General features: G+C 44.8%; 1 protein-coding gene across 3 annotated transcripts; it reads right to left on the bottom strand.

Annotated features, from left to right (window-relative positions):
• Positions 1–275: 275 nt before the first annotated feature.
• On the bottom strand, positions 276–11,561 carry LOC119021530 (platelet-derived growth factor subunit A-like). Of its 3 annotated transcripts, none has more exons than XM_037101876.1 (6): positions 9,718–11,561; positions 9,335–9,431; positions 4,395–4,502; positions 3,979–4,172; positions 1,835–1,961; positions 276–938 (listed from the first exon to the last, which is right to left on the bottom strand). In XM_037101876.1, exons 1-6 carry the CDS (start codon positions 9,793–9,795, stop codon positions 928–930), a joined length of 615 nt encoding a protein of 204 aa, XP_036957771.1. In that variant the 5' UTR covers positions 9,796–11,561; the 3' UTR covers positions 276–927. The 3 variants fall into 3 exon arrangements, 2 of the variants coding, with proteins under 2 accessions (XP_036957771.1, XP_036957778.1); XM_037101883.1 differs by having other exon boundaries at positions 9,733–11,561; XR_005075632.1 differs by lacking the exon at positions 276–938 and adding an exon at positions 2,791–3,031 and having other exon boundaries at positions 1,833–1,961.
• Between the last annotated feature and the right edge of the window lie 776 nt (positions 11,562–12,337).

Below are 12,337 nucleotides of genomic sequence, written 5' to 3'. Positions count from 1 at the left end.
AACAGCCTACACATGCCTTTATCTATTCTCTCCACTGGTGGGGTTTAATGTCTGTGTGTGTGTGTGTGTGTGTGTGTGTGTGTGAGACTCTCAGTTACAAATTCACAGGGGTTTTAGCCTCAGTATTATGATCCTCCAGATAATCTCTCTCACACACCCGTACAGAAGCCTGCTCGGGTCCTCTTTCAGGCTTAAATACATTCTTAAGTCCTTCAGTCACTCTGGGAAGCAAAACCTTGTTTCTCTAAAAGCTATTTTCTGATCAGCACGCTCACTTTGTTTTCATATAAATAGTTTATTAGTATCAGTAACGTGTCAGGAGGTTCCCCCCCGGTTCTTTATGTGGATAACATGGCAGAAGTAGAAACAGACAGCGATAGAAAATGAGAGGTTATAAAAATAAGAGGATATACGTACGTGTGTGTGTGTGTGTGTGTGTGTGTGTGTGTGTGTGTGTGTGTGTGTGTGTTCTGCTGAGGAAGAGTAAATCTTGGAGTACAAAAACCTAATCCCAGTCACTGTTTCTAGAAAGGATTCCACCCAGTTTATAATCCGAGTCGCTGAGCGGTTTATACTCTGGAGAGGGAACAAGAGGCAGACAGTAAGTCTTTCGATATCCCAGAATGCACCTCGACCGTGCCAGCGTTCAGGCCACGTTCATCGTCTAATCGCTTCTTTTCTCCGTCGAGGAAAACCGTCGGTCTGCTTCTTATTCGTTCCTGTGACTTGACGCTCTCGGTTTATTTTGACAAAAGTTTGAAAGTACAGTCGAGGTCCGTGTGAGTCAGTCATCCTCCGTTAAACCTCCCCAAAGGTTCAAAACACAATCCGTCAAACCTTCACAGTCCCTTGATGGCAGGAGGTGGTGGAGGTGCTGGAGGCTGAGGGTGCTTCCTGTCCTCCTCTCCTCCATCTGTCCATCTCTGTTCACCTGATACCTGTTGGGAAAAGAGTCGAGAGAAGTTGAGAAAACTCCTTCAGCGATGACAAGACTGAATATTTCTGCTGTTTCATACAAAAACATAAACATGTTTGCTGAACTCTGACTGCTCTCGGTTAAAACTGTTTACAACTGAGGCTGAACACAAACAGAAATGACGTCATCTAGTTATTTATCAGTTGATCTAAACATGCACACTTTGAGCACATTGAACTAGGTGCATGTTTGAACGGCCTAGATATGCATTTTTTTTTTTCCATTCAGCTGATGATGCTGTGACCTGCAGGACGTCAGCAGGTAGGTGTGTCAGCAGGAAGTCACATGGCCGCTGCAGGGATTGACCCTGTGACGTTTTAATTACAGGGATGGTTCAACTGTGAGCCCTCCGGTGTGATATAATCTGATCCACCGACATTCATCGAGTGATTTACAGTCAATATTTCATGTAGAAATCAATTTTGTAACTCATTGTGTTGACGGTGACTCACAGTGAGGAGGCTGTTTTATATTTAATGTGACAGATGAGACGCTACAATAACATAATTACAGCTCTGCATGTAATTTATGATTCCATTTCCATTCAGCACGATTTTAATACGTGCTGGAACTGTGAGAAAGCATTTTTATCAGTGTGTAATAAAACTGTGTGTGTGTGTGTGTGTGTGTGTGTGTGTGTGCGTGTGTGTGTGTGGGGGTGTTGCCCTGAGGGAGGGTTAATTGAAGCAGGGAGGAAAAACACAGTAAATACCTCAGATCTCTTATCAGCTGCTTTTGGTGTCAGTAGACACATTCAGACAGGAGCAGCCTTCACATGAGACACACACACACACACACACACACACACACACACACACACACACACACACACACACACACACACAGCTGTATGCTCACCATTGTCTGTGTCTGAGTTTGGGCTGATGTGGCGTTTGTTGGTGCACATGCACTCCAGGTGATCCTCCAGCCTCACCTGCACCTCCCTCAGCTTGGGACGCCGCCGCACGTACTCCACCTTCGCCACCTGCAGAGACAGAGTGCGAGAGAGAGAGAGAGATTATATAATGTTGGACATAGAAAGAGAGAACTTATCAACCATATTTGCAAGGAAACACTTTTGTTTCAGCTTTTGTTTAAACTTAAAATCACTGGAATGGTCAAAATTGCTGCTAAACTCTCAATTTAGCAACACACACAGTCCATCATAGAGCACTTGTTTTCTACAACGTTACATGAGGTGGCCCAGCTAACAACCTTACTCTATAGTTCCTTCATGAAACTGCTCACGACAAGATCTGTGGATTATCCTGAGTAACCCAGTCACGAGTTGTGAAAAGAGACATTAACGACGTTGTTCCACTTGCACTTGTCAAACCGAGTAGAGCCAGGCCAGAGAAGAGAGACATCTCTCCAGCCGATATCTCCAAAACTCAGAAACTCAACCAAAAACAATCTGGATGGATAAATAGCTACAGGTAGGAGGAGAAACTTGCATTTTTTATTTTAGAGCAAACCGTCACTGTAAATACAGGATACGTTCCCTCTCATAGCTTGGTGTGGATGTGTTCAGGTGCTACTGAGATGGCGACCACAGGTAACATCCACTCTGAGCTTCACGTCTTCAGAAACATACGTGTGTCGTCAACAACAGTCCAGCACAGCACCCACGTCACTGCCAACGCTACGCTAATGCACCTGTTGATCAAGTGCTCCACCTCGTCCTCGTTCTGGAACAAATCCAAGAGATACTTAAACTTCCCTCTCACACTCGAGGTGACAGCAGTGCGGTTAAGATGCTAATGCTAACGTTATCTTTCTGTCTGTCTCCCTGTTCGTCACACACATGGACGCACCACCTGAGCCTCAGCCCGGCCAATCCCCCTCCGGCTGTGTGTGAGTGCGTCTTGCCCTCGTGACCGTTCGCCCTCTGAACGCTGGATCTCAGCACATGTGAGTGACTTTATTTTTGATTTCCTCTGTGAGCAGGCGGAGGACGGCTCCTTTCATCTCAGATTGGGTATCAGCAGGATAAAGCGCAGAGAATCAAACTCGCCCTCTCTTCTTTTTCTCCCTCAGCTTTTACCCTCTCGACTTCTGGCAACACACACAAATACCTTCTCTTATTCGCCCATCGTTCACTCTCGCTCACTCTCAGATTCTTAATCATCTTTATTTGTTTACATACATACACACATTTCATATGGACACGCACTTATATCAATGAATATGCAACGTGCTGTAAACATACATGCTCTAATTCACAGTGAATATCTATATCGGGTTAATAATGTTATTCTGGCAATTAAAACTTCATCTTAGATCCCTTTACACACACACACACACACACACACACACACACACACACACACACACACACACACACACCTTGGGACAGCTCCCAGTTGGCAGATTGTGTGAAACGATCGGGGTTTACTGAGTCTTATTTCCAGCTCTGGCAGAGATCAAAAGGAAGCTATTATGTTCTTGAACTAACTCACTGCCAGACTCTCAATAACACACACACACACACACACACACACACACAATGGTCAAGCTGGGCAGAGTAATTGTTTTTGGCCGGTGTAGAGTGTATACCTCCAGTAAATGGTTGTGTGCTGGTGTGTTTACATTCCCTGTGCTGTCATTAGTTTTTCGGTGCCACTAAAAGACAAATAACAGAAGCCTCTTACAAAATGTTTGTAGAGCAATTACCGGCGTTTACGATAAGTGTGCCTACGTGTTGGAATGGTCAGAATGAACGTTTAGAAAGTAACGTTTTTAGCCTCCTTTACTGCGTTTTCGTTTGCTTTTGTTCGGCAGTTTCCTGATCGGAAGCGGGCAGAGCGTTCATCTTAAGTCCGTAAAATCATCTCTTCTGCTGGTTGTCCTCAGCAGCAACAAATCCTACCTGACAGGTGTCTGTTAGAGGGAATTGTTATGTGTTATTACTATGTTGATGGTGGAGGATTTCATATTTTCTAAAATGGTTCTATGGACAACATTTGGTTCACCAATGTGGAGACATAGAAATGTTTCTGTACCTTGACCATACGGTGGTGCTTGCGAGCCGCCTGGCATCTCATGTTGCTGGTGTTGCAGCAGCCGGTGCAGCGCTTCACCTCGACGCAGGGCGGCCAGATGATGAAGTTGGCGGAGGTGGGATCCACCTGGCTCCTGGGGATCTCATAGATGGCCGTCCGCACCTTACACACAGCTGGCAAGGCCTCCTCCACCACTGCAGTGGGAGAAACAACACAGGTTACAGACACCAAGCAGGAAAGAGCATTTTTATTTGAACTCTTACTGAAGTATTTGAATCTGAAAAATAAGACAGATCTTCTTTCCGTATGACTGTAGCCAGTGTGTTTTAGTTTCTGAGACCTTGACGGTGTGTGTGTGTGTGTGTGTGTGTGTGTGTGTGTGTGTGTGTGTGTGTGTGTGTGTGTGTGCGTCTCACCGGTGCTCCTCCTGTGTCTGGTGTGTGTGTGTGCTCTCTTCAGGTCGGGGAGGCTGTGAGAGAAGTCCTTGTGGTAGCTGTGTTTGGTCTCCTCGATCACCTCGTTCTCTGGATGGAGACAAAACAACACGCGCACGTTCAGACGTCACACACTTGCACTTAACGACAACGTTCATGAATATCCCCAGATCCCTGTCAAACACGCATACCAGGGCACCCAACACACACACACACTTTCTTCTTTGAAGGATAAAGTATGGGTGATGGGATTCTTCTTCTGGGAAGCCTGAATGTTGTTCGTTAATATTTTGGCTATTTCCTCTGTGGATGACTGTTCTTTTGCACACCATGGACTAAAAAAAGGTCAAAACATTCAAACTCCTCCTGTGGGGACTATGAACATCCACATAAAATGTCTCAATGACTGACCGACTGACCGATAAACCAACTGTGAAAACAGGCGGATGTTTACATGCTGCAGCAGGTTGTTTATTACAGACATCTTCATCAAGTCTCTCACGATCAGAGCGCAGGCTAAACGAGGTTATTCTAACTGAGTTATGATGTTTATATCCCAGGTTACTGAGTTCTCCGCATGTAAACGCAGCTAGTGAGAAACACAGCCCGTCAGTGCGTATATCAGATACGTTTTAAATCGAATTCATCCAGAGTTCACTGACGGGTCGTCACAACTCGACGGCTGAGAGGCCAAACTGACAGAACGTCTGGAGAATTAAACACGATGCATTGTGGTCGGATGTCGTCAAAAGTGTTGATAGCTTCTCTGAATGGCAGAGGCAGAGTGACATGAAGCAAGACGCAGTTATTGTTTGAACATCGGGGTTAATGGTGCATGTTTTCAAACAGTCTTTCCTAGAGGGCATCAGGGAGTTGCACGTGTTTTGTATACAAGACCGGAGACAGATTGAAAGATTGAAAACTCAAACCCTCGTTTGTCTCGTATCTCTGCATAGCTCTCCAATCACAGCATGAGGTGGGTGAGAAGTTCAGGTGTTTGTTACAGAAAGTTAAAGAAAATGTTGGAATAATATTTCAGAAAGCACTTCTGCTGAAGCAAACTGTCAACTTGACAGATGATGCTGTCCCACAGATATCTGTCGTGACAGACTGCAGCCTCACATATAGATGTTTTGCCACAAACCTCAGCGTTTCACAGTCCCCGATCTAAAAGACTAGATGTTTGTCATACCCCCGCCATCTTCAAGAGTTTGAGAAGTTTCTCATACTTTTCTCATCAAAATGCTCTGAGTGGTTGGTCTCCTCTGTAAGAAAGTTCCCCTGAGTGTCTTTAAGAGACACACAGAGCTGCACCATGCTGCCCGACTCAGTAGGTCAGGGCAGATGGATATTCACCGAGGACGAAACCAAAAAGAAGTGTGTAACATACTCATTTTAATCCAAACATCCTTTTTCTAAACTTTACCAACTACTTGTGGAGCATAAACCTGAGCAAACTGTGACCATATCACATTTAAAAACATGTTAAAGAGGCTTTCTGGTGGTTTCATACAGACACCTAAAGGTGCTTTGTGCGTCTGTTGAAGACCCAGAGGAGCGTGACAAAACATCGGTATGTGGTGACTGAGAATGTGAACAGGTTGGTAATGCTCTCTTTTCCTTTGTGGGGCGGTCATTTTATTTAAATCAGCGCTCACTATTACTTGTTCAACTGAGGTGTAAAGCTGCCGCAGTAAGAATCTGTTGTTGTTGCTGTAACATTTACACATACTTCCTTCAGAACTGTACGTTCAACCTGTGTCAACATTTTGTCCCCAAGGAGAAGTTAGTGATGCTACGTGAAGCACAAAGAACACAAAGACCTGAGCATAAAAACATAACAAATGACATAAAACAAACACACAACACAACAACTGATGACAAGTTGACTCACGCTGAACATTTAACAGTTTGCTTGAACATGCAGCCTAATCAGAAATGTTCATCTGTAAGCCTTAAAGTGTATCAACTTTAAACTGAACTGATGAATAAAGGTTGTATTCACATGCAGCTTTACGACTGTGTTCTGACTGTAGGAGGTCTAATAAAAAAAAAACATCGTGGGGAATCACCTCCGATCTTTCATGTTCGGACTCGGTTATCAGAGATTAAATGTAAGCAGCGAGTGCATTTATTTTATAGCATCATAAAACATCTGCGTATGTTTCTAGTGAAGCTTCTCGTCTGGCTTTTATTTAGCCATAAATAAATGAATACATAAATACATCTTGAATCGTGACAAGCGGAAAAATTCAAGATGAGGTTTATCGTTAGTTTAGTGATGATTTAAAACCGAACCAGGGAGCTCTGCCTGTGTGTGCGTGTGTGTGCGTGGGTGTGTGTGTGTGTGTGTGTGTGTGAGTGTGTGTGTGTGTGTGAGTGTGTGTGTGTTTAACATGAGATGCTGTAAAAAGCCAGTCAAGTGTTTCTGAAGTGTTCACAGATCCATCAAACCATTCAACACTCAGCAGTGCCAAACCACAGGATATCCACAGACACGATCAACGCCAATAAATTAGGAGTTCGTCTGTGCAGTGTGAACCTCTGTGTGTGTGTGTGTGTGTGTGTGTGTGTGTGTGTGTGTGTAAGCAAGGGAGAGAAAGATTCCCAGAAATCAACATAAATGATGTCTGGGCAGGACTGTTTTAATTTGATTCTGAATACCAAACCTCACACTTTTGTGTGTGTGTGTGTGTGTGTGTGTGTGTGTGTGTGTGTGTGTGTGTGTGCCCCCGTCATGCAGAGCTCCCTGCCATGTGTGTGTGTGTGCAAGCAGTCACGCACACACGCCTGCCCATTTACACAATGCACTTCTAAAACACAACAAAGTCCACCTTCAACTTCTCTCTCCCTCTCTCTCTCTCTCTCCCTCTGTGTCTCTCGCCCTCTCTCTCGCTCTGACATGCAGGAATTTGAGCATGAATTATACATAGCAACACAGCAGCCTTCCAGCGGGCCCTGCTCTCAAACCAATAATGGGCAGCATGACAACAGCATAATGAAGTGAGCCACTTGACCCCCACCGAGCCGGGGAGCCGTCACACTCGACATTTGCATCTCAATGATGCCAGGATTAATGGTGGCACCGCTCGGAGCGGCAGACATTAAAAAATGAATCGACTATTTCTCACAGAAGACCAGAAGTTCAGAGCGGAGGAGAGTTTGTGTGGCAGTGAATCTGGACTCTGACCCCGAGCGAAAACGGAATAAAGCTCATTTTATTCCACAGTTATTTCCTCCTGTCTCACCTCACTGATTCATGCAGCTCTGATTTATTACCTGGAGAATGAGAACTGTGTTTGCTGAAGGTGAATATTGCTGATGAGTTGTGGCCAAGTTTTTTTTTTTTTCTGTGAAGTTTACCTTCTTTTTAAACTCACAAAACACTTTTTTTCCCCTCACACATTTCTGTAGAATTTTACTGCTCGGCCAGAACGATGCCACATTAACGGACGTCAGAGGTCACGGCTACTTTTTTACGAGGAAAAATGTTTTAACAAGCATCATTATTACACAGATTTCCTCTTATGAGCGCAACTGTTTGACATGGAAACTGATATTTGCCTACATACACTGATGAGGAAAGTTTCACTGAATCAGAATGACAGCTTCCAGAAATGTATTTTTTTGAACTTGAAGGGAGTTAAAGGCAGGAGATGGTTCGGCTTATTTATCACAATATAAACAGAGCGACAGTCAAAACTATCAGCACAAACTTCAGGTTTTGAGGGTTCTCGTGCATAATGCAACTGTCTCTTCATTGCATCCATTCCTAAGGCTTCCCATGAATAACTTTTGTCCTTCAAACTGAAGATAAGATCACCTGGCTCACATCACTGTGACGTCAGAGTATTTCAGTCCAGTTACACGTTACAGAACAGTCATGTTTGCATCTAGATTATCAAAAGAGGTGGATGGAACCAAAAGAACCGCTCCATGTCATCCTGTGTCATCGTTACCTGCACCAAGCACACTGATCTGGAACTAATAGGTGGAGTTAGAAACACTGCAGCCCTGAAGATCAACCAGTACTAACCCTGCCTAGATTTAAGAGAACTGTCTGTGTTGTTCCAGTGGTACTATAAGTAGAGTTCTTTGGTTGAAACAAGGCTAAAGCTCCGCTACAGGACAGCAGATGATATTTAACTGTATTCCTGGCCCACACACTGAATTTGTTGTGTAAAAGTGGCAGAATGCCGCTTTAAATATACAATTTCTTTACAAATCTACCTCTGGCTGATAAGCACAAAGTTAGCTCTGCCTCTGAGTTCACGGCGGGTGTAAAGAGCAAGACGGGCCACTGGTCTCCAGGCAACATCCAGCGAGGTATTCCAGTAATGAGACGAGAGGACAGCATCCTCTCACTGTGCACTGAACCAGATGCAACTAATCTTTCAGGGCACCGACGGGGAGGGAAGCAGCAGCTCCGCCCGGCACACGGAGGCCACTGGTGGGCTGATGTGTGTCAGCAGTTCCTCTGTGTTGAGGTCGGACCCGCTCAGGATCTTTCCAGGCTACAGCGACATCAGTGTTTGTTCTGTTCTTATTTTGTCAGCAATCACATTTAAAAAAAGAAAAAAAAAATGCTCAACATCCAACCTGATGACCAGACGGGCGGGTTATCGATGAGCACATGCTTTTATCTTTACTTTTGATTCTTTGGCACATTTACTGTCACACCAATTTACTTCAGTAATATTTCTTAAAGTAATATTTCATCATGATGTCTTTACTTTTACTCGAGTATGACTTTTGAGTAGTTTTCACAACACAATAACAATCCTTCACCTTGAAAGTCAGCTGAGCAGGCACATCACAAACACATGAACATGAGTTTTCTGCTGAATAACCTGATGTTGCTGTGAGGCTCGTTAATCCATCTTGTAGGAGTGAGAGATGTGTATTATATTGAAGCGCTTTACCTACGGAGTCTATCTCTAGCAGCCGCTGGAGGTCGCTGATGCTGCGGATCTCGCTGCGGGAGAGGCGCTCCAACAGCTCCCGGGGGAGAGGGGACTCCTGTGGGAACAAAGTCAGTCCGTGAGCCGCTTTACTTGGGGATGGAGACACAAAGCTGCGCCCGCTGGTGCGTAAAGGGCGCAAAAGCGTGCAAGCGTGACTAATCTGCAAAACTCAGTGGCAGATGACTTGTTGCATTACTGTTTGCCAATTTACGCCAAAAGACAGCGTTAAAATGCGTGCGTAATTACGCATAAAGATTTTAACCTGCTGCATGCGCTGCCGTTACTTTCAATCATTTCTGTATGAGCTGCAACACGTGAAACAAATCTCAACCACATCATACCTCCGTGCGGCTCACCTCAGCGGCGGTGCGTAACAGGCAGAGGCAGCCGGCGAGGAGGTGGTACACCGCAGCTCTCATCTCCTCTCAGATCCGCTGCGTAGGCACCAGGACGAGGCGAGGGTCCACTGCAGGAGCCGGGCGGTCGCTCCCTGGTATCGGGAGCCCACAAACATCCCCTCGGGAGAACTGGCAACAACCACGACCTCAGTGAAAGAGCGAGCCAGGAGCGTCGACGAAACTTCAAATTATCTTTAAACTCCTGAATGAAACGCGGTTCAAGTGGAGGGGAAAGCTTGTTCTGCTCCTGCAGTCAGTGGAAGTCACTGTAGGTGAGAGGAGGGCTGACTTCTAAAATAGAAAAGTGATCGCAAAGCATGTTTAAGCTTCTTTTAACGCATCGAGCGACCTAAGTGAGGGCAGGTTGGTGTTCAGCAGCTCCTGGTTTTGGCATCAGATGAACAGGTGTCCGATGGAAATGTGAGGACTTCTCTTTTACGTTCCACCATCGTGTCCTCACTGCGTCCTCAGTGTAATCCCGTCAAAATCACACATCCGTGCGTCCTGCAGCAGCTGAGCATCTCGGCACTTCGCATGTGCACAAAATCTTTTAAAACTCGTTGAGTTAAAAGTTCCCGGGAGAAGCAGCCGTGTTGTTAACACACGAGGAGGAGAAAGGCAAATGGCATCAATTTAAAAAAAAAAAAAAAGAAGAAAGAAAGAAAGAAAAGAAAACCCCTCTCCTCTGCAGCCCGGAGCGGCTCCCGGCGGTCCTGTGATCTCCGGGGTGAATGAAGTCGGGATGCTTTCAGTCACAGGATATAGCCCGTGCGCGTCCCCGTGGCACTGAACTGGAGCGCGCTTTGCATAATTGACTAGAGGACCTTGCAGGAGCGTTAACTCCCAACTACAGTGTCACAACTGGGACATTTGATCCCATCTGTTTTACAACTTCACATAAATCTTCCCAACATAACCAACAAGTTGTGTGTTTGTTTGTTTCTTTTATGTTTAATGACCCAGTTACTTCTGACATCATCTTTCCATGATAAATAAAGCTGCTCTGAATGTTGGACAGTTATTGATGATAAATTACAATCTTGTACATCACTAAGACCAAACTTCTCTGTGAGAACAAACTGTCTCCACGGCTTTAATCTTTACCTAAAACCACTTGTTAATCAGTTGCTCTGGAGGACAGTGATCCCATGCCCATCTCAAATTATCGTCCTGCCTCACTCCCTCTGTGAGAGGAGTCAGTGACTGTGTTAGTGTTTAATTGCTGTGTAATAAAGCTGATTAATGAGTGTCCAGATATCCCCTTTATGAGAGGAGGAGAATCTCTTGGCCTGATGGTGGAGCTAGAAGGTCAAAGGGTCAGCCGCACTGGAGCTGGAAAAGATTCCCACGAGTTGTGCTGACAGGAATATCAGGTGAAAGGAAAGGTTGAATATAAAACTGTAAGATAAATAGTGGGGAGCCTGTGGTGGTTCCACCTTCATGCTTTCACTCTCGTCGTCTGGCCTGTACTCCGAAACATGTAACCGGATCGATCCTGTTTGCTTTTTCTTCTGCTTTTCTTCCTCCCACCAGGGTTCCCACACCTTCTTAAACATTGAATTCAAGGGCTTTTCAAGGAGTTTCCAGGCCAAGTTCCATAAAATTCAACATGGTGTAGTTTGAGACGCGGCTCAATGATCATCAATTAAAGTGTAGTCAATGAAATCATTGAATAGTTACGTTTAATGATTACATTAAAGTAACAGATCTGATCAATTGCATCCAGTGCACTCAGTGGCTGAATTGCATTGTGGGTAATGTAGGCATTACACTCCTATGACACTGCTGGACAGAACGATCAAAACTAATCCAGCAGAACTAGAGATAACGTGTTTTTAATTCCCCATATACTTCTTCTTCCTGGTGCCTACATTACCCACAATGCAACTACCACTGAGTGACATCACTGGATGCAATTTATCAGATTACATGCAGCTACTACTGGTGTGTTTTGATTGTAGTAACTGGTAATATTGCTAATTATGTGTGTTTGATAATCAGTGAGCGTGAACACTACAGCTACACTAACCTGGTCCTTTAACATCCATCTGGCTGAGAGGCCGTGACGTGAAAAGCACTTTGCATTTATCCGTTTCTTTGGGTTAGAGAAGGACATTGTTGAGGGAATGTTAAAGACTTTCCAGAGCTAAAGCTTCGTAAAGCAGCACTGGAATCTGGAAATCCAGCCTCTAGCACTCAAACATGCACGTACACATTTACTCTCCATTCGTGTCTCTCGCTCGCCCATGCACATACGGACACGTGCGCAGCAATTTATACCAATGTCCTTCATCCCAGCACACACGGTCGTTTATGAATACAAAATTCAATCTTACAGGTTCCTGTGAAGACAAAGAGTCCAAGAGAGGAGAAGAAAGTGAGGAGAGAGGATGAAGGATGGAAAACTGGAAGAAGTTAAGGGAAAGAATGGGAAAGATAAAAAGCTTGTTGATACCACGATGAACAGTGTTTGGATCAAAGAAGACCGACAGAAGGGTGAGTGTGTGTGTGTGTGTGTGTGTGTGTGTGTGTGTGTGTCAGTAGAAAATCCAAGCTGTGTTGG

The sequence above is a fragment of the Acanthopagrus latus genome, chromosome 1 (assembly GCF_904848185.1).
Source record: "Acanthopagrus latus isolate v.2019 chromosome 1, fAcaLat1.1, whole genome shotgun sequence".
Classification (NCBI taxonomy): Eukaryota; Metazoa; Chordata; class Actinopteri; order Spariformes; family Sparidae; genus Acanthopagrus; species Acanthopagrus latus.
This window is presented reverse-complemented; position numbering and strand designations above follow the sequence as displayed.